Source organism: Polypterus senegalus, chromosome 5 (assembly GCF_016835505.1).
Source record: "Polypterus senegalus isolate Bchr_013 chromosome 5, ASM1683550v1, whole genome shotgun sequence".
Taxonomy (NCBI): domain Eukaryota; kingdom Metazoa; phylum Chordata; class Cladistia; order Polypteriformes; family Polypteridae; genus Polypterus; species Polypterus senegalus.
The window spans coordinates 9,301,276-9,324,579 of NC_053158.1; the positions used below are offsets into that span (position 1 = coordinate 9,301,276).

General features: G+C 41.8%; 1 protein-coding gene across 1 annotated transcript in view; it reads left to right on the top strand.

The window, feature by feature from the left end:
* Nucleotides 1-7,718: 7,718 nt before the first annotated feature.
* Nucleotides 7,719-23,304, top strand: part of LOC120530129 (b(0,+)-type amino acid transporter 1-like) — a 96,040-nt gene continuing 80,454 nt past the window's right edge. The window contains exon 1 of the mRNA XM_039754320.1: nt 7,719-8,424. Coding sequence (XP_039610254.1) covers nt 7,887-8,424 — 538 coding nt within the window. The 5' untranslated portion in view covers nt 7,719-7,886. The remainder of the gene's footprint in view (nt 8,425-23,304) is intronic.

Genomic DNA, 23,304 nt, shown 5'->3' on the forward strand with positions numbered 1-23,304 from the left:
GAGTAACTGAATGGCGTTTCCAGAAAACGAGGGTTCTCGCAATCGCAACATTCATTTGGCAAAGGCAAGTCGAAACTTCTGTATCCTATGCAAATGACAGAAACAATCATCTATGAAGACTTTATATTCTGTCACAGTCTCTTTAAGTTTGGAAACAGCGTCTTTAGTTTTCAGTTCCCATCATGCATAAATAGAAGAGTAAAGCACAGCACCTCTTTAGCTCTGTTCTCTTTCTTTCGTTGACGAGTTTGAGAATACGAGTCCTCAGATCGTAGTTAAAAGTCCTCCGACGGCTGTTTTCTGGTAAAATTTGTAGTTGTGTTTGTCTCAAATTACCAGACTTCTCCTGCTTTTAGTTTGCCTCATTGGACAGTTCTGGCAATAGTGTGGCACGTGTTCAAATAATTACACAGACCAAATATTTTCATTTCAAAAGTTTTAATAAAAACTCACACAAAAACTACACAAAGAACGATAGACACTCGGAATAAGCTACAAAGTAGTGTGGTAGACAGTAAGACGTTAGGGACTTTCAAAACTTGACTTTCTTGTTTTTCGAAAGAAATAGGTGGATAGGACTGGCGAGCTTGGTTGGGCTGAATGGCCTGTTCTCGTCTAGATTGTTCTAATTGTTCTAAAAAAATAGTAGAGAAAAAAATTGATATTACAAGGAAAAGAAAGGTTCTTGCTTAAAGCAAAGTCTGTGGAAGGCTTATTTCTCTCTAAGTTTGGTCACACGGTCATATTACGTGAAGAACATTCATATCAAAAAAGTCAGAAAACTACATGTGTGGAGGAAAATGTTTTAATGGACTCCCCCCAGTGGAATGCCGCAATTTAAACAATAAAGCACAGGCCGGAGAAAGCGTTAATCGTTATTCTTTATCTAAATGTTACAAGAGGCAACAGCATATCTTATTAGCAAGTGTTGCAAAGAAAAGAGTGTCCTCTATGCTATATTTATACAATTCATTGATTAGATTGCTACTCATAAAAAGAAATTCATGACATAATCAGAAAACGTTTAACATGATTGGTTACGGCCATTTGCTAACGGGACATGACAAACATTGAAACTTTAAATAACTACAAATTAACTCCATTCACTAGGTTGATTTGGAAGTCCAGTTAGCTTAGGGTGTACGTGACTTTTTACTTTCTCGTATATGAAGTATAGCTGTGGTTCTCAACCTGTGGGGCGTACCCCCATGTGCGAAGATGTGAAAAAAAGAAAACAAGAATCGAAAACATGAAAAATACAACTATTGAAACCAAAACAAATTAACTTAAACTACTGTACATTCTGATGCTAGAAAAATAAATATAGAGTTAGATAAATGTCGATAAAAGTTTAGTAGGTATAATAAAACTTGTATTGGTGTATCAGCAGCAAAAAAATATAGGCATAAATTTTATTAGGGTTTCAAAAAAACATTAGGGGGGCGCGATTAAAACTCTTATGAAAACTCAGGTCGCAAATACTTAAAGGTTGAGAAACGCTGAAGTATAGGGAAAGTATTGTAATCATCCAAAACTTCGATGTTGAGATTTTGATGAATGTCAACGTTTTAGACCTCCCTGACGTTCTGATATATGAGGTATAGGGAAAGTATTGTAATTGTCCAAAAATTCCATTTTGAGATTTTGATTAATCTCGTTTTTGACCTCTCCAGTCCGAAAATGCCATTTTTGGAATTAAGTCTGTGTTAGTGTTTTTGTGTATGTAAAAATGATAACTTAAAGTACGCTTTCACTTAGGTTAACCAAATTTTGCATACAAGTATTAGGTACAAAACGTAGATTTATGTCAACTTTTGGGCTATTTCCATCAACCAGAACTGGTACTTTAACTTTTATTCAATTTATCCACTTTACTATTATAATCATTAATCGTTCAATATATTATTAATTTGATTTGATTTGTTTTTGATTTGGTTCTTTAATGTACATAACATAAAAAATAAGAATTTTCTTACGGTTTACTCCTCAAATATCCATCCCCATATCTGATGTCACAAACTCAACAAAGAGCCATAGCAAGGTTTGGAGAAGCCATCTGTATGTTGTTTCCTGGCTGTAAAATTGAATAAATTGATGTACTGAAGTGTACAGATCAGAGTCCCAAACAAAACTGAGGGTATAGAGGAAAGGTGGTGGCTTTTTAGGGCCAGTATAGGAAGTGACATCAAAGGGGCCGGAACTGATAGGGTCTTCAGTCATAGGCTCAGGGCCGGAAGTGACATCGGAGGGGCCAGAACCAAAAGGGTCTTTGCTTGGACCCAGAAGTGACGTCAAAGGGGTCAGAACCAGAATTGACGTCATCAGGGCCAGGCGGAATTTCCCATGAACGGTCTTCAGAAAAGCAAGATAAAGAGTCAGTGCATTCTGCCATCTCCTGCTCTGGTTCAGAATTATTCCTCTCATGCACATGTGTGTGACACTGAGTGTATGAGAAAGTCTAAGGGAAACCAATGCTGATTTTTAAACATATTATTATTATTATAATTTTAAGAAATGTGTGAGATTTTGCATGTTCATCCTGTTATTCTCTTGGTTTGTCAAATAGTCTAATTTATAATCCAGCTGGGTACATCAACAGTAAACTTAGTACTTAAGCATTAAAATAGAACATTTTCTAAACGTTATATAAAAAATAACAAAAAAAAATGTATTTATCATCTATATATATAATTCACTAAGGCAAGAAAACCATGGAAAGCACGCCGGAAAGGGCTTGGATTCACTAAGCCGCCGACAAGTGAGACACCTATGGCGCACACAGGAACTCCAAGACCATTGGATACGACAACAACTCACAGAGCCACGCCCACCAACTCGGACACGACGACACAGAAAAACCGGCGTCATTTATATTCGTCTGTCGTAGAGGTCACATGCAGCTCCGACCCACGTTGACTGTTAATAGAGGCATGTTTCTCGCGGAGGTGAATCGCCATATGTGGCGTGTAAAACTGTTTGCGAGGGGTATCCCATGGGATCCTTAAAACGTTCCTTTACAACTGAGGTTAAAACACAATGAAGTGAGCAGTCTTTAAAAAACGAGTTTTCGGTTACGACACACAACCGCGTGCACTATAGCAAACTGTTTTACACGCTACATACAGCAATTCGCATCCGCGACAAACATGCGTCTTCTTAGATACTCCTGCACTTTGTACACACCCCCCTCCCACCGTGGTCGGGTGTCTTGGTGGATTATATATAGAAAGGCAGTCAAAACCGCACAGAGCAATGAAAAGTCTACGTGAGTCACAGGTGCATCTGGACTGTACAAAGACGGCAACGACTCGAGTGACAAGTTGGAGGTGGGCACATGAGCGGGCAGTGCGTACTGAATGAGAAATCAGCAGACTAGCATGACGGAGGGAGCGGAGTGGACGTCCTTCTCCTCTCCTCCCGTTCCACCCTGAGCGCCGCATGGACGATTGTGTGTTGGTTCATTCCGTGCATTGGTTAAAACCCAATGAAGGAAGCAGTCTTTAAAAACCAATAAGCCCTGTGCCTCTGTTTCATTACCGTCTCACCTGCTTCACCAATGCAGGCTCCACAACAGGCGGATGGGAATGGGAATGACGCCGCCGGGCAGGCAACCGGGTAACCAAAGTCTTTGGGTTCAGGGGGGAGTATGGCTGAAACTTTAAAGGAATTGACGGAAGGGCACCACCAGGTGTGGAGCCTTTCGCTTCATTTGACTCAACACAGGAAACCTCACCTGGCCCGGACACGGACAGGATTGACAGACTGATAGCTCTTTCTCGATTCTGTGGGTGGTGGTTCATGGCAGTTCTTAGTTTGTGTAGCGCTTTGGCTGGTTATTTCCAAAAAAGACTCCCGCCTGCTAAATAGTTACACGCCCAACAGCGGTCGGCGTCCAAATTCTTAGAGGGACAAGTGGCTTTCAGCCACGTGAGATTGAGCATTAACAGGTTATGCACTTGTATGTCCGGTACTGCACGCACTACACTGGATGGATCAACGTGTGTCTACCTGGCATGGGTAAGCCGTTGAACCCCATTCGTGATGGAGACCGTAGCTTCCAATTGTTCCCCACGAACAAGAAATTCCCAGTACGTGCGGGTCATACGCTTGCACTGATTACGTCCCTGCCCTTTGTAAAGCCCCCCATGGTCGGGTGACTTGGTGGATTATTTATAAAAAAGCAGCCGGAACCGCAAAGAACAATGAAAAATCAATGTGGAAACCGACTGAGGCGGTGTTTGGAAAATTAACAGTCAACGTGACTCACAGGTGCGTGTGGACTGTACACAGGCAGCGACTCAGGTAGGGAGTTGGGGCGGGCACATAAGCGGGCAGTGTGTACTGAATGAGCGCCGTTCAACCCCGTCCTTCGCTTTGGAAGGAGAAATCGCGACGGCGCTCCTCCGGTTTTCAGTCACGGACAATTGTATGTTGCTTCATGGCGTGCATTGTTGCAATGTTACTTTTCTTGGTGGTTTATTAAATTACGGATTTTTCAAATGTTTATTTTTTCCTCTGTGTTTAAAAATCATTTAAAAAGCGGCCTGATTATGCGGCGTATGCTACGCCGCGGGTTGGCTAGTAGTGAATAATACTATAATAGCTTCATCCTTTAAGCATCAGCTCAGATGGACATGAGACACATGCCAGGTGCACATTGGACCAGGGTTCAAATTCAACTCTTATACTTGCCAATCTTCTGTTTGCAAACTGCAATTGTATCTAACAGTCCATGCATGCCATTTTAACATATGGGCACTGGCCAGGAGCCCCAGGAGCATAGGGGCCCACCATGTTTCTGATGCCTACATTTGTTTGAGTTTTGCTATCAGAACTGGGGCTCCAGCCCACTACTTTGCTTGGGGACCTATGATGCTGACAAGATGGCCCGGTGCAGTGAGACTTTGTCCTCACTAGATTAATTAATACTCTGTTATAAAGATACAGCCAAGAACGTTCTGTTTCATGTTAACTTATGCCACATTCTAAGTAACTATGAAAAACTGATATTCTATTGAAATTAAGTGGGCACACTTCAGTAAATTTAACATTAACTCTCCAAAATTGGCTCTTTACTCTTCCTTGTTTTCTTTACCCATTCTTCTGTGATGGTGCTTTCTGTTACCACCACCTGGTCAAAGTCCTGTGCAGCCAACCGTGACGTTTGAATGTTTCAATGAAATCAGACACCCGAACCTGCCATGGGACCCTTCGCGTAAAATCTAAGTCAATTTATTTATATTTTTAATTCGATAAAGAACTGCTTAAATGTGTTATGCGATGTTGAATGGCATTACTCTTTGACATCTTGTAAAGCTCCACCCTTTGTACGAAAATGTGCTATCGAAATAAATGTTTTGTATTGTAAAGGAGGTGGTAGTCAAGCTAACGGAGATTCCCCGTGTAGATGTTTGCTTTGACAGGAAAGTTTCCGGAATGCGACTGAGAGAATGAAACTGAATAAAAAAAACAAAGCTAACCTTTACAAGCATCATACATTTACACCGGCTGTTACAGACTAAAATCAAATGTATGTTTTTATTCTAAAATAGTAAGAATAAGAGCAACTTACTTCTCAAAATGGACTCGTCGGAGATCGAACCCATGAAGTTCTGATTACCAATCAACAGCTGATACCGTTGCTTCACCAAAGCAGTTGTAGTAAATGCATGTCAAAGTCGCACCCTAACGCGGTTCTTTTTCTGCAGTTGTATTTTTGAATAAAAGCGCACTTCTTCTGTTATATTTGTACCTTTTGTGAAAGTGTTTAACTGACATTTGCACTTCAGGCTTCACACATTACACACTTCATGTCTACATTTTGTCAATTATTACTAAAACATGAAAAACGTTTCTGTTTTAACGATGTGTTTGCATAGACTGCTGTAGACACGGAGCACATATGAAATGCATGGGTTCCAAATAACGACATAGTATTTATAAAAGGTGTCATTTTGTTTGACTTCTCACTCTATACACCTCCAAGCAACTGACATGCAGGTAAACAGACTTGAACTGAGAAAACTGTGTGGGGTGGTGGATGTGATAGCCGACTGCTTGCTGTTTGCTGCTTATCCACACATTTACAGGACAAAAGACGCTGATGGAGAGGTGCGAAGCCATTTAAGGTGGGACAGATCTATGAGCTTTTTCATAGGCTCTGGTAATTCTAGTGTTAAGTTCGCTGATGATTCCAGGATAGGTAGATTAGCAGATAATTTGGAATCTGTTATATCATTACAGAGGGACTTGGACAGCAGAAAGGCTTGAGCAGATTTATGGCAGATGAAATTTAATGTCAGTAAATGTAAAATAATAATAACTCTTTGCATTTATATAGCACTTTTCTCACTACTCAAAGCGCTCAGCAATTGCAGGATAAGGCCCTTGCTCAAGGGCTCAACAGAGCAGAGTCCCTTTTGGCATTTATGGGATTCAAACCAGCAACCTTCCGATTGCCAGCGCAGATCCCTAGCCTCAAAGCCACCATAAGGCTAATATTACACCAGATATTACACGTGGAAAGTAAAAATGCGAGATCTGAATACATAATGGGCTTACACCTTATGAGAAGGATTTAGGAGTCGTAGTTGACTCTACGCTATCAACTACCAGACAGTGTTCATAAGCCATTAAGAAGGCTAACAGAATGTCAAGTTATATAGCGCCTTGATGTGTGCAGTACAAGTCACAGGAGGTTCTGCTGAAGCTTTGTAACACACTGGTGAGGCCTCATCTGGAGTCCTGTGTGTAGTTTTGGTCTCCAGGCTACAAAAAGGACATAGCAGCACAAGAACAGGTCCAGAGAAGAGCAACTGGGCTGATTCCAGGGCTACAGGGGATGAGTTATGAGGAAAGATTAAAAGAAATCAGCCTTTACAGTTTAAGCAAAAAGAAGATTAAGAGGAGACCTGTTTAAAATTATGAAGGGAATCAGTCGAGTGGATCAAGATGGTTGGAAACTTGTTAAGGGGAAATTTCACACAAACATTAGGAAGTTTTTCTTTACACAACGAATGATAGGTACTTGGAATAAGCGACCAAGTAGTGTGGTAGACGTTAAGACTTTAGGGCCTTTCAAAACTCGACTTAATATTTTTTTTGGAAGAAATAAGTGGATCCAACCAGGGAAGGGTGACATAATAAGCATGAACCAAACAGAGCACAATTGGATTGTTGGGCTGAATGGCCTGTTCTCATCTAGATTCTTCTAATGTTCTAACCTGCCACAATCATATGAAAGTAAAGAAAAGGGCATTGTGGGAAGGGTCCATCTATCCATCCATCCACACATCCGTCCGTTGACCATCTAAACCTTCTTCTTCCGAGCAGAAATGTGGAGATGCTGGAGCCTATCCATCCAAAAGTCGTGACCTAACCATTGCACTGCCATGCCAGGACCTTCTAACCAGCTGATCCCCGTCCCTTGTCTGCAGTCAGTACTTTGCATGTATTATAACATTTATCTCAGTTAAAATAAACTCATTTTTTGTTTGCTTATTTGCTCTTTTCTGGTAAATGATGTTCATGGCTGTGATTGTGTGTTATTTCAGTCAATTACAAGCAGGCTGATGTTATCCAAGCGCTCACAATTGTTAACTGCTGTAACCGTATTTCAGTTTATTCTAGCTAATGTTTAACTTTCATAAACATTAAATAGTTGCTTGAACTAAAGCTGATTTTTAGAGTTTCTAACCTTGTTGAAAATGGAAGCAGCAGAGAACTCTAATCCCCGAGTTTCCAACGATCTGAATGCAGACACCGTGCATTTCAAGAAAAATATTGGATATTATGAAGGATTTAATTTAATCCTGGGAGTTATCATCGGCTCAGGCATATTCATCTCTCCCACCGGGGTGATCCATTACTCTCATCACAACGTGGCCATGGCTCTTTCTGTCTGGGTGGCTTCTGGCTTGCTCTCCCTGATGGCGGCATTCTGTTACGCCGAACTGGGAGTCACTCTGCCTTCTTCCGGAGGCTCGTACATTTATATCAAGAGAGCTCTTGGATCTGTTCCTGCATTCATCTATATTTGGACAAGTTCATTTCTACTTAGTCCAGCATCACTGGCAACTCAAGCCTTCACCTTCACTGAGTATGCCTTGCAGCCATTCTACTCTGAATGCTCATCACCAGACATGATCAAGAAAGGTCTTGCCGTCACCGTCTTGCTGCTGCTCTGTACCATCAACTCTCTGAATGCTACGTGGGCCTTAAGGCTGCAGAATGTTTTCACCACTCTGAAGCTCTCAGCCTTGAGCACCATTGTTATTGCTGGGGTGGTCCAGCTCGGCAAAGGCAAAACATACATACTAGAAAGTGGTTTCTCAGGACAGTTGGCCGGTGCATCTGATATTGCAGAAGCCGTCTACCAAGGAATGTGGGCCTACTCAGGCTGGGAATCCCTCAATGACATTGCAGGTAACCTTGTCCATTAATTTATTAATTGAACCAAAGTGATCAAATCAAAAAACTGCTTGCAGTTTTATTGAATAAAACATCCATCCGTCCATAAATCTTTTTTCTAGGCCCATTTTAATTACTTGCTGGTCAGCCCCTGCCCTGATAACAATTAGTATAAGACAGGAACCAAGTGTGGATGGGACACAAATAAAATTGTACGTCCTCATTTAAAAATGCAGACCTTGATTTTACTCACACTACCCCAACGTTTTTCAACTTCTGAAAACGCTCTTCATAGCCGTATACTTCTGAAAACGCTGCCACATTACTGTGGTATGGAAAGCAGACATCGCAGTTTTTCGAAAAAACACAGACGCTAATCACGCTCTGATTGGTTCATGCTTATTATGTCACCCTTCCCTGATTGAATCCTGCATCTCATTCCTTAATTGGTCACCCTTCATGGAAGAAAAACATATTCTCGCAAAGTGGGTATAGAGGAGGTGCTTTCTAGGGCACTAGTTGTGTTGCTTACCTGTACACATCTAAAATCTAAATTGAGTTCTGTACAGTCTGAGAGCTGCTTACATGTGAAAAAAGGCAGATGATTTACTTATCACTACAGTTTTGTGATAAGTGAGGAGCCCAGCAGCGTTACCATCAGGGATTGCTGGTTTTGGGTGAGATGTCTTTCCCACACATATGCACAGTGAAAGCAGACGACTGCATTGTGCGTGTTTTTGGTCGTTTTAGTGTGGACACAGATACTTGCGGAAACGATGTGAAAAAACGAATATGGACGGAGATAGTTTTCGATTAATTAGGCTTTTTTCATTGAATGATGGACAGAATATTACAAGCTGTTTTGAATTGTAGGGGCACCAGCTGAGTGTCCAACAAACAAAGTGAGAATATCAGCTCCTGTTTTAGGGAGATTTACCTACACCTTGACCTTTCAAAGAACCTTACTCCAGGTCAGAATAGGGTTCCAAAATCAGATATCATCATCTGGGGACTGTCAGGTTTTACAGAGCCCTGAGTGGAAGTGGTGGTGCCAGGTCTGGGCACTGTGGCCTGAATTAGTTGCCCTCACTCGGTGGCTTCTCTGAGCTGTGGATGGAAAAAGAGAGTGACATTTAGAAGGAGTGACTTCTCTCTTTCAGGAGTGGTACAACTTACCTCGGCAAAGTCAGAAAGACCTGCCTGTAGGTACAGTAGAGTAATGGAAGTGTTTGTTTGTAGTCACTGCAGCTATAGGTGGTTCAACTACAGTGCCTATAAGGAGTATAAACCCCCTTGGAAGTTTTCACGTTTTATTGTTTCATTAACAATAAATAATCCAGGGTGATTGCCTGGATTGCAGCAACTACAGGGGGATAACACTGCTCTCGGGTACCAGGTAAGGTTCTTGCTAGGGTTGTCCTCAATAGGATCCGTAATCACTTGCTCGCTGAGGGTTCTCATGGAGTACAAACGCGAATATCAGGAGAGTTTCTTTGCAGCCTTTGTTAATTTTCGTAAGTCTTCGACTCAGTTGATCGAGCTGCCCTGTGGGACATCCTGACGGTTTGAGGGATCTCCTCGAGGTTGCTGGATATCATGGCCGGCCTGTACACTGGTTCTGTGAGTACTGTGCAGAGTGGAGGCAGGACCTCTGTGTTTTTCCCAGTTGATTCTGGGGTCCGTCAGCAGTGTGTTCTGCACATACTCTGTTCAATGCTTGCATGGACTGGGTGTTGGGTAAGGTCGTGGGGCCCAGCGGCTGTGGGGCATCTGTTGGTGAAGAAAGATTTACGGATCTTGACTTTGCTGACAATGCTGTGATCTTCACGGAGTCAATGGAGGCTCTGATTGGGGTACTCGAGAGACTGAATGAGGAGTCTGAGTGTCTGGGCTTGCGAGTGTACTGATAAACACCAACATCCAGGCCTTTAATGACCTCCTGGGAACAGCCATCAGCTGTGTGTCTACCTGCAGAGAGAGTGTTGACCTCATCAAGAGGTTTGCTTACCTCAAACAGTGACATTCATGTCTCAGTAACTCTTCCTATGAAGTCAGTAGACAGATTGGGAGAACATGGGGGTTCATGAGGTCACTGGAAAGGAGTGTGTGGCGCTCCTGATATCTCTGCAAACGGACAAAGGTCCAAGGCTTTAGAGTCCTGGTGCCTCCTGTCTTGCTATATGATTGCGAGACATGGACGCTATCCAGTGACCTGAGACGAAGACTGGACTCCTTTGGTACTGTGTTTCTCCGGAAAATCCTTGGGTACTGTTGGTTTGACTTTGTGTTGCTCATGGAGTCCCGAATGAGGCATATTACCTGCATTGTGAGGAAGTGCCAGTTACGGCACTACGGCCATGTGGCGTGTTTCCCCGAGGGTGATCCAACTTGTAAGATCCTCATTGTTGGGGACCCAAGTGGCTGGACCAGGCCAAGGGGCCGCCCATGTCACACTAGATAGCGGGTCATTTCTGGAGCGTGGAACTGGACCGCGTGTCTGCCTGGGGGGTTGCAAACCGGGATCCTGAGTTGTTTCGTCATGTAGTGGGTGCGGCAACAATCTGTACCAGTGCATGCTCCTCAACTTGACTTGACTTGACAGTGGATTTAGTTTGACTTTTCTGACACTACCTGATAGACATTGCAGACCATTCTGGTTGCACCAAGAAACAAAGTTCTCCACCTGACTCCTTTCCTCCCTCTCTTCCCCTTTATCAACAGATACATAGAACTTTATTTGTCTCCAGGGGAAATTTGACTTTTTACAAAAGCTCTTGAAATCATCTTCTCCTTTCGGCTTCTTCCATTAGTGGTTGCCACAGCGGATCATTTTTTTTCCATATCTTCCTGTCTTCTCTGTTACATCACCTTCATGTCCTCTCTCACCACATTCATAAACCTTCCCATAGGCCTTCCTCATTTTCTCTTACCTGGCAGCGCTATCCTTGGTATCCTTTTCCCAATATACCCAGCGTCTCTCCTCTGCACATGTCCAAACCAACACAATCTCACCTCTCTGGCTTTGTCTCCCAACCGTCCACACTGAGCTGATCCTCTAATGTCCTCATTTCTAATCCTGTCCATCCTCGTCACACCCAATGAAAATCTTAACATCTTTAACTCTGCAACCTCCAACTCTGTCTCCTGTGCCACTGTCTCCAGCCCATATAACATAGCTGGTCTCACTACCGTCCTGTAGATCTTCCCTTTCACTCTCAGTACAGATTTTCCTATGCGTTTTGCCACTCTATAGTAACTCATCAATATTCATGATTAGGGTGGAGCTTTCAAACAAAACACAATGGCATGTAAACAAAAAGCTGTAAAGCCAGTTTTAAAACAAACTGAAAGTAAACCTTTACTTGAAACAAGCAATAGTGAGGACAATGGGAACTGGTCATCAGATGTTGAAACTGACAGAAATGGCAGTGTACGACCAAATTGCCTGAACATACCTGGTGAATTTGATTGCAAGAAGGTTCAGCCAATAAAATAAGACGTGCATAGGGTTAAAGTGAGGACTGATTGTTATGATTTAGGCTAGAGATTGATGCTTTGTTGCGTTTTTTCTTTACGAGTAGCCATATTGTGTCAGGGTCACGCCACTTATTTCTAGGGGCGGGGTCTCCAGAGTCATGACCTTGACTTAATCAAAAACCGGCATAAAAGATCAGGCCTTTACCAGGAACCTTACCTTATCAGCGGATAAAATTCTTAATTTCATTTTGATCTATTGTGTGTTTTCTCTTCTTGTATTGCCTGGTTTTGACTTATTGCTTGTTCTTTGACCTTGATTTTGTCTCTCTCGTCTGGGTTACGGACGCCACAGTTTATTTTTATTTTCTTTTGTCTTGCCTTTTGCCCACTTTTCCCAGTTTACTCACAAAATCAGTTCTTCAGTTTTCCTGCTGAATCGGGACAAAGAAAAACAGCACTAACTCTTAGGATCATACATAACAGAAGCCCATTTCAGAGGTTTTTTGTCTAGAAGCAATATTACAAACAATAGTCCGATCATCTTGATATGTTTTAGGCTGGACTTCAAAGACCATTCAACATTTATTTAAGAAACCCCGACACTCATTAGGGTCTCCCGAAAAACGAATCAGATGTGAAATCTGAGGATCATGGTGGTGGCTACAACCTGAAGCGAGAGTCGAATTTGTCAAGGCTTTAACTGCGAACGTCAACTGACTCACCTCCGTCCCCCTAGTGGTTCTATAGATGCCTGCAATTCCCTACTTGCATGTCTCTCATGTCTCTTAAAACACGCCTCATTTTGGGGTCATTCATTAGGATCTGATTTTTTGAGTAAACTGGGAGAAGCCAGCAAAATAAACCGCAGCGACCGAAACCCAGACGAGAGGCAAAAGCAACGTGACAGAACAGGCAATAAGACAATACCAGGCGATACAAGAAGAAAAAACACACAATAGATCAAAGTAAGGATTTTATCCACAGATCGGATAAGGTTCCCAGTGAAAGACTGACCTTTTATGCCGGTTATTGATTAAGTCAAGGCTACAACCCCGGAGTTCCCCCCCCCTAGAAATGAGGAACGTGACCCTGACAATGGCACACAATATGGCTTCTCTTAAAGAGAAAGGCTATGAAGTATCAGTTTTCAGCCTAAATCACGACACTGATGAATTATACTCATTTAGTACTGCATTTGGTCCAATAACAGCCTGTGGACAGCTCGTGAGCCTAGAGGTCTGGGCATACAGAGTCCAGAAAAGCCTGCCAGAGGCCTATTGGATGAACAGATTGTAACTGGGGTACCTTGAATTTTTGGTGAAGGAGGCAATGGGAAAGGCAGATGTCATCCACTGATGAAGCTGAGATCTAATAATCTTTTGTGCAGACCCTTTGGAGGGCCTTCTTATTCTGAATACCATTCAGTCAGAGACTGAGGACATCCTGTATGGAACATTGGCAGAAGAACATCATCATCTGCTCAGACAAATTCATTTCTTTAATGTTGTGAGAAAATAAAGCCACTGAAGAGCCTTCTTGATTAATCAACCCCCGGGTCAGGACGCACTTTTGAGTAGCGTCATGGGCTGCCAGTGGTGGGTCGGGATTGGTATTGCTTATAGTGGTCAATCCCGCTCCCTCTCGAATGATCACACTCGATTCACAAAGAAGGACCCCCCCAGTTCTGACGGAAACACTGATATGGGAGCTGATATGGAAAAAAGTGGGTCATGACCCCAATAAGGTTGAGAAACACTGGTTTATGTCATCCATGAGACATCCTCCAGGACAGGGGTCGCCAACTACGGTCCTGGAGGACCACCATGGCTGCAGGTTTTCATTCTAACCCTTTTCTTAATTAGTGTCCTGTTTTTGCTCCTAATTAACTTCTTTTGAACTCATTTTAATTGACTTGTTCTTGAAGACTCAGAACCCTCAGTTGTTTCTTTTTCCTTAATTAGCAGCCAAATAATAATGAGATACAAAATGAGCCAAAACAACTGGTGTCCATCATACAATATCTGAAAATAAAGAAAGGTGAAGGTCTCGGAAATGTCGATCTGCTCAGGTCCACAAAACATTTTAACTCTGCTCTTAGGAAGAGAAAAACAACAATTTCAGAAATGTCTACTAATGCACCACGAGAGCAGCAACAAGTCACAGAATTAAAGAATAAGTTTAATTAACGACAAGAATTGGCCCCTCATTAAGCAACTGGAGTGAAATTGGTTGGATTTTGAGGCCCTGACTGAGTTGGTCTTCTGTTGGTTCCTTCACTTCACATTTCATTTCTGTTTGGGTGCCATTTAAGGAAAGAAAAGAAACAATTCAGAGGAAAGACGAAAAAATCGTAAAAAAAATCAATTTAATTCAAGTGAATTCACAAGAAGTTAATTAACAGCACACACAGGGCACTCATTTAAAAAAAGGGTTAGAATGAAAACCTGCAGCCACTGGTGGTCCTCCAGGACTGGACTTGGTGACCCCTGCTCCAGGATATAAGGTCCAAAAAATTTAAAGGCAGGGGTTTTTTGTACTTCCTCCCCCTTTATGGTAAGTGATTCACTAGCAGAATACCCGCGCTTCGCAGGGGAGAAGTAGTGTGTTAAAGAAGTTATGAAAAAGAAAAGGAAACATTTTAAAAATAACGTAACATTCTTTGCCTGAAAGAAAGTGAATGAAATAAATATAATTGTAATAAATGAACAAAACAACAGCAGAAAAGCCGCGGATTAAATAAAGGAAATGGGTACTTGAACAGTAAACTAAGTGTAAAATACGTACACAATAAGTATAATAATCGTAACAAATGAACAATAAAACAGCACAGAACCCGTGGATTAAATAAAAAGGTTGCCTCGTTGGCGAAGCAAGGATAAATGACTTTCGTATTGTCGTTTGTTTATAAAACAGCGCAGAAGCTGTGAGAAAGCTGCTTCCTTGTTGAAGCAAGGAAACCAATAAAGACACCGCAGCAAAGAATGGCCTTATATGGGAAGCCAGTCAATTACATGGGAGGCGTGGTGAGTTGCGCAGCAGCCTTACATATGAATATGCTAAGTGTTGACTAAATAGAAGTTGAAAAGATATATTTTTTCAAATGTGACCGCGCAATTCAAACTTTCTGCGTTAACCGCATATTTTTTCATACGTCTCAAACCAAGGGGATGTGAGGCTAAAATGAATCGGGAAGCACACGTATATACTCACTACACCCCCTTTCGGGAATTGAACTTCGGACGCCGCGTGTAGTTTGTCTATTTGAGCGTAGCAGTCTAATTCATTTTTTGTTCAGCACTCTTTGGAACTGTTGTCAGTTCACGTGAGCCGCTGAATATGGTTTTATATGTCACTCGCTCGCTTCTAATTGTTTCGCTGCCTTCTTAATTATATAATGTATGTTTTCTTCATCGGTTTTTGGAGTTCTTCCTGGTTTTCTACATACTGCGTGATTACGTGGGAGGCGTGATGATGTCACACGAAACTCCTCCCCTCCACGGCTTTCGAGCTCAACTCCATTATTACAGTATATGCAGAAAAATAGCTTCCAGTTATGACCGTTACGCATAGAATTTCGAAATGAAACCTGCCCAACTTTTGTAAGGAAGCTGTAAGGAATGAGCCTGCCAAATTTCAGCCTTCTACCAATACGGGAAGTTGGAGAATTAGTGATGAGTCAGTGAGTCAGTCAGTGAGTCAGTCAGTGAGGGCTTTGCCTTTTATTAGTATAGATGAGGTCTTTGGTTTTGTTAGGGATTAAGTTCCAGGCTGTTACCCAAACCATTCTGTCAAGAACCACACATCTCCTCTGTAGGCCACCTCATCGCCATCCAGGATCAGCCCAATTAATGTTGTGTCATCTGCAAACTTATCAGTGATGTTATTTGAATGAATTGGATCAATAATCAATTATAATACAAAGAAACAAACTCTCGGGTTTTTAGGCTGCTTCTATAAACTTGAATGAATCGACAAGTGTAAGACACAGAACTTTGAAAGCATTGTGGTGATTACATCACGTGTTGCACACTTCCAGCCGTCCTGCCTAGGAACGGGATAGAAACATTCAAAACAACTGTCTAATAATGGGGGCACCGACAGAATAAAACAAGACGGTGTCGGAGGGAGAATGTATTTTTTTTTTGAACAAAGATAAAAACACATCCAATCAGAAATCCCTTAGTCTACAAAAACCCTGAAAATGAGGTGTCTACTGTTTCTGGAGACTAATGATAAGTTAACAAATATATAAAAATAAAGGCCACGGGGGTATTTTCCATACGTCGCTTAAATCTTCCGAGATCAGATGCCTCATCTTGGATGAGTTAATGCCGGTGAAACTCATCATGGGATAAGTCAGTTTTTCAAACGCAGCCGTCTAGCTGGATCTAATCATCCGAGATGATTGTGCGCGCCTGCGCTGATTGAAAAGCCCACATATATTGAGTCTAGAAAACATGATCAGCAAGTTCTTTGATAGCCTGTAACAAGATGACGAAAGAATGGGCGCATTTTTTTTTTCACACAAGCGGAGCAAGAACTTTTATTCAAAAGATATGAAGAATTTCAAGATTTAATATGCACAAGGGGTAACACTGAAAAAGAAGCCCAAACCAGAAAATGGCGGCTGTCAAAAAGTGGCCGACAAATTAAATGTTAAGTAGTGTGCATTGTACTCATTGAATGCAGCGTTTCATTTCCTATGGGTCAGGTGAATTATTATTTCATATGTCATAATTCCAGATCAAACGTGAGCACAAGGAAAACATGGGAACAGGTTAAAGTGAAGTACAAGAATATACTTGAAACTGGTAAATATTGGTATATAACTATTTAAAGAATTGACATAAAGAATCATATATAATCTAAAAAACATTAATTTTAAAGCTAATAAGAAGGCAGACAAGCAAAAAAACAGGTGGAGGTCCACGCGGTCCAGACCTAACCCCTGCAGAAGAGTTGGCTCTCCAGCAAAATGCCCATCGCCCTGTGTCTGAGGGCATTGCAGTGGGAAGCTCCTCCTCAGGACCAGTGGCAGAATGCAGTGGTCACTTCATTTCAGGTAAAGGATGGTCACTGCATATATTTGTCCTCAATGTGTGCCATAGGTATGTTCCATAGAGCCCTCTTTTTTTGTTGGGTCAGTTGCAGGGAATGTCATATCCCTAGAACCAACGAGATATTGATGAAGGTCAAATATTTGATGAAGACACTGTGTCTGATTATTCATCAGGAGGAGAGGTACATTTTCCAAATAATGTTTGATTAAACTCCACTCTGATCAGTCCCATGTGCCCCAATCACATTTGAAATCCTGGGTAATGAGAATGTTAGGCTGATTGTGAGATTCTTTATGGAACTCTGGGTGTTTTTGCCTGTGCATTACCTACCTGCAATGGCACGAAACGCTTGTTTTATTGTCTGCACATGCAGGTGTCCAGGAAACACTACGAAAACCCAAAGAAAATATTTCAGAGCCAAACAGACTTTACGAATTGCCTGGCAAACTGCACTTTTAGATACAGTGGGATGCAAAACTTTGGGCAACCTTGTTAATACTCATTATTTTCCTGTATAAATCGTTGGTTGTTACGATAAAAAATGTCAGTTAAATATATCATATAGGAGACACACACAGTGATATTTGAGAAGTGAAATGAAGTTTATTGGATTTACAGAAAGTGTGTAATAATTGTTCAAACAAAATCAGGCAGGTGCATAAATTTGGGCACCACAAAAAAGAAATGAAATCAATATTTAGTAGATCCGCCTTTTGCAGAAATTACAGCCTCAAAACGCTTCCTGTAGGTTCCAATGAGAGTCTGGATTGTGGTTGAAGGTATTTTGGACCATTCCTCTTTACAAAACATCTCGAGTTCATTCAGGTTTGATGGCTTTCGAGCATGGACAGCTCTCTTTAACTCACACCACAGATTTTCAATTATATTCAGGTCTGGGGACTGAGATGGCCATTCCAGAACGTTGTACTTGTTCCTCTGCATGAATGCCTTAGTGGATTTTGAGCAGTGTTTGGTCGTTGTCTTGTTGAAAGATCCAGCCCGGCGCAGCTTCAGCTTTGTCACTGATTCCTGGACATTGGTCTCCAGAATCTGCTGATACTGAGTGGAATCCATGCATCCCTCAACTTTGACAAGATTCCCAGTCCCTGCACTGGCCACACAGCCCCACAGCATGATGGAACCACCACCATATTTTACTGTAGGTAGCAGGTGTTTTTCTTGGAATGCTGTGTTCTTTTTCCTCCATGCATAACGCCCTTGTTATGCCCAAATAACTCCATTTTAGTTTCATCAGTCCACAGCACCTTATTCCAAAATGAAGCTGGCTTGTCCAAATGTGCTTGAGCAGACCTCAAGCGGCTCTGTTTGTGCTTCCTCTGCATCACTCTCGCATACAGCATCTCCTTGTGTAAAGTGCGCTGAATGGTTGAACGATGCACAGTGACTCCATCTGCTGCAAGATGATGTTGTAGGTCTTTGGTGCTGCTCTGTGGGTTGACTCTGACTGTTCTCACCATTCGTCGCTTCTGTCTATCCGAAATCTTTCTTGGTCTGCCACTTCGAGCCTTAACTTGAACTGAGCCTGTGGTCTTCCATTTCCTCAATATGTTCCTAACTGTGGAAACAGACAGCTTCAATCTCTGGGACAGCTTTCTGTATCCTTCCCCTAAACCATGATGGTGAACAATCTTTGTCTTCAGGTCATTTGAGAGTTGTTTTGTGACCCCCATGTTGCTACTCTTCAGAGAAAATTAAAGGAGGAGGGAAACTTACAATGGACCCCCTTAAATACTCGGATTCACCTGTGTATGTAGGTCAGGGGTCACTGAGCTTACCAAGCCAATTGGAGTTCCAATAATTAGTTCTAAAAGTTTGGGAATCAATAAAATGACAACGGTGCCCAAATTTATGCACCTGCCTGATTTTGTTTGAACAATTATTGCACACTTTCTGTAAATCCAATAAACTTCATTTCACTTCTCAAATATCACTGCGTGTGTCTCCTATATGATAGATTTAACTGACATTTTTTATCGTAACAACCAATGATTTATACAGGAAAATAATGACTATTAACAAGGTTGCCCAAACTTTTGCATCCCACTGTAGATTTTCCACATCGCCTACAGTATATAAAAAAAAAAACCTCAAAGCAATGCATACTGTCTGTGTGGTTGTGAGAGCCCGACTTCGCCTAGTTTGACTTCGAATATAAGCTGATAATAAATCTTTGAGGTACAATATTCCCCCTTGGCCAAAGCGGTATCTTTCGAAAAGAATTTCCTCTGGGAGCAATAAAGGATCTTGCCGATCACGCAAAACCCCCTCTACATGAAATTCTCTTCTTATAATTAGCGCACTGATATCAATTGGTTGCTCATTCATGAACGGCAAAGTCATGACTGAATGAATTCCATGCACGGAAACTTAATAAGTGTGTGAGCTAATCCTTGTTTACACAGAACAAACCTGCTCCGAGTAGGTTTGAGGATTTGGATCTGTTGCTATGACAACACATCCAGCAACACTTTCAAAAAACCGACAGATCCAGGATCATGCCAAATTCGTCAACAATTACGTCCAACTAATCCGTAAGTAATCCACGTACGAAAAATACCCCCCAGGTCCTGACAGAATTGTTAACATGGAAGAAACAAACTCAAGACGGGACAACAAACCATCATAAGGCCCACTTACAGACACACCCACGTAGGGCCAATTTAGAGCTGCCAATCCTAAGAACATTAGAAAATTTATGACGAGACAACAAGCTCATCCATCCTATGTCCAAAAGATCATCAAGTCGAGATTTGAAGGTCAGTCCTACTGTCCATCACACTACTTGGTCATTTATCCTCTGTGTCTCTGGTTCTTTGCAAGGCCAAAATCTTTCAAACATTTGTGAAAAACCGGCCCATAGTAAGTTTCCAAAAATGGCCCCGTGTTCTCGTTTAATATAAAGTAGCAGCTGTGATCTACTGTATGAATTCTGTTCAGACTTTTCAATGCTTCAGTTGTGTCCCCTCCTAATCTCTGTTTGCTGAAACTGAAAAGGCATAACTCCTTCAGTCTCTCCTCATAGCTCATGCCTCTAGGATAGGCCTCTGGACTTTCTCTAAAACTGAAAAGTCGTTCTTATAATACGAAGACCAAAATGGAACGTGGAGACCTCATTAGTGCATCATGCAAGTTAATAACTTAAGGACCTCCCTTGACTTTTACTCCACACATTGTAACATCTAATCTGACATCCAGAGGCATAACAACAGGACAGACAAGGTAGGAAGTTTCCTGAGGCCCCCCAAGGCCTTCCATTTACTTAGGAACTCATTGCAATGACAGCTCTACTGTACTGGAATCTCCCAGTAGTGTGGTCACACTTATAGATGATCTAACCCTAAACACAATTAAAATATCCAACTTTGCTACCGAGTTTTATCAAGAGTCTGGGAACTCTTGAACTTTAAATCTTTAAATTAGACAGTGAGTAAACACACAATGAGAGACACGGCAGAAATTTCAAGAAAAGCAACAGCAACTTGCATCACACTAGACAATCCACCCAAAAAGATAATAAGTACGTAAGAATCTAAAATTATCAGGAGCAAAGCCTTTTAAAAAGAAAAGCACACAGTCCACACTCTAAAAGTCTGCTAAAGCATAGCAGTGGAGTATACAGCTTTTGGTGGTGCAAAGTCCAAGTTGCATGCTGTGTTACCCCCATAATGAGTTTTCCAACTGTCCCACTGAAACACTCTGTTCTCCAAATGCTTGTTTCCTAACAGAGGTTTTGCTTCTTGCCCACTGGTTTTCTCTCATGAGTCTTCCCTCTCTCGCAGGACCTGTCTCTTCCTCCGTGCAGGTCGATGTCACCATCCGTGTGCCTTGCTTCTTGTCAGACACAAACCCTCATCTGCCTGCGAGTCCCTGTGATCAGAGTGAATGATCTTGACAGCGTTCTCGGTGGACTGTTTCTCTCTACACCACCCACTCCCCAGAAGTATATGACTGCTTCAGTCCCTGCCTAGATGATCAATTAACATCCTTATGTGAGACCCAAGCATCACTCGGGCTGCAAAAACAGTGCTAAAAGCGGTAGTCCCGAGTGTCACTCAGGGAAAGTATAGACGCGTTTCGCATAAGGCCTAAGGAGTACTCGGGCTGTAAAAGTGCCAACAGAGTTAGTGCCAAGCGCTACTCAGGCAATGGTATACAGTGATCCCTCCTCAATCGCGGGGATTGTGTTCCAGAACCCCCCCGTGAAAGGTGAAAATCTGCAAAGTAAAAACCATACGTTTATATTGTTATTTTTATATCATCACACTTTGGTCACAGATTTGCACAGAAACACAGGAGGTTGTAGAGACAGGAACTTTAAAACACTGCAAACAAACATTTGTCTCTTTTTCAAAAGTTGAAACTGTGCTCCATGACAAGACAGAGATGACAGTTCCATCTCACCCTTAAAAGGATGCAAATATATCTTCTTCTTCAAAGGAGTGCGCGTCAGGAGCAGAGAATGTCAGAGAGAGAGAAAAGCAAACAATCAAAAATCAATAGGTGCTGTTCGGACTTAAGTATGCGAAGCACCGCGACAAAGCAGTGTGGGAGCAATGTGAAGTTAGTTTTTTCCGCATTTTTCAGAGGAGCATCCATGTCCTCTAGGCCAGTGTGCGAACAGCCCCTCTGCTCACACCCCCTCCGTCAGGAGCAGAGAATGTCAGAGAGAGAGACAGAGAAAAGCAAACAATCAAAAATCAATACGTGCTGTTTCAGGCTTTTAAGTATACGAAGCACCGCGCGGGAAGCATATCGTATATCATTGAGGAGTTTTATTTAATACGCAATACGTGCTCTGATTGGGTAGCTTCTCAGCAATCCGCCAATTGCGTCCCTTGTATGAAATCAACTGGGCAAACCAACTGAGGAAGCATGTACCATAAATTAAAAGACCCATTGTCCGTAGAAATCCACGAACCAGCGAAAAATCTGTGATATATATTTAGATATGCTTACATTTAAAATCCGCGATTGAGTGAAGCCGCGAAAGTCGAGGCGCGATACAGCGAGGGATTACTGTAGACGTGTCCTATGTAAACACCAGCCCCGAACGTTACCAGGGCAACAGCGTAGATGCATCTTCTCCTTGCCTCGCAATGGAGTCTCATAAGAAACGCCTCTCATCAGCAGTGACGACAAAGTGAATGTGTCTTCAGGTAATGAAACTGAAACGGCCAATGAAACCGAAAGGGATTCTGGGAATCTGAAACTGATGCTCATGCTGTTCATTATTCTTATTATTCGTTATTATTATTATTATTATTTGTATCATTATTATATGTTCCACACTCCTGACTTTGTACTTTTAGTGTTTTGCACTTTTTGCAGTAGAAAGATGAGATTTTAAAAAAATGTTATTTTTCAACTCATAAAATACAACTCAGTGTACATGAGAAAAATGTAATGCTAAGAGGTTAAACAATGGCACACAATAATTTCTTCTGCCTATCAATAGTGTAAACACATTTTCATTGGTTAAACAATAGTATTGCTGCCATCTATCGAGAAGTACAGTAGATATACCACTGCATGCTGAGTAGAAACCAATATACTCAGAAAACGTTAAAGTTTAAACCTGGTAAATACAAATATTTTCCAAGGAAGCAACTGTTCCTTTATCACAGTCTTGCATGTTGATGAGATACAAAACCGTTTAATCATCAGCGCAGGACATGTAAATATCTACATCCTGTAGACAGCTATCCACAATAACCGGTAGCAGAATTATTCAGGATATTTTCCTCGTCACTAATCACCCCGGTCTCAACACAGGGTACCTATTGCCCCTTCATCTACTGGCTTTTTACATTTATTATTTACCCATTTTGTTGCCTAAAAGAGAAAGAAAACCACAAATTGTACAAAAGAATTTCCCCTCTGACACCAGCCCAATCCCAATCTCTGTTGCGAAAGTATTTGTGATGAACCAATGATCAGTTACGTCTTTCCTAACTTTTAATATAGCCACTGCCATTTTGTGTAAACCTTAAAAGGATTTACATGTCTGATAGTAAAAAATGGAAGAGAAAAACAAGGACAGGAAGAAGAGAACAAGCTGGATGGCAGTATATGATGAAGAATCGTCAATGTTGATTCCACAAAGTATGTCCATTACTTGCTCTGGAAAATGCACAATTTGGAGGACCGCATTAGTAATCTGAGTGCGATTAGGAAAACTGGAACTTATATTGACTCGTTAATTTGGTCATTTATGACTCGATTCAGTCTGTCCAGACCCACTGTTGTCAGTATGCGGCCGAAATCAGCAGCCACAGGGTGATTGGGTAACAGTGGGTTTGGGGGGCTAAGATGTCCAAATTTAGTCCGTAGGTCACGA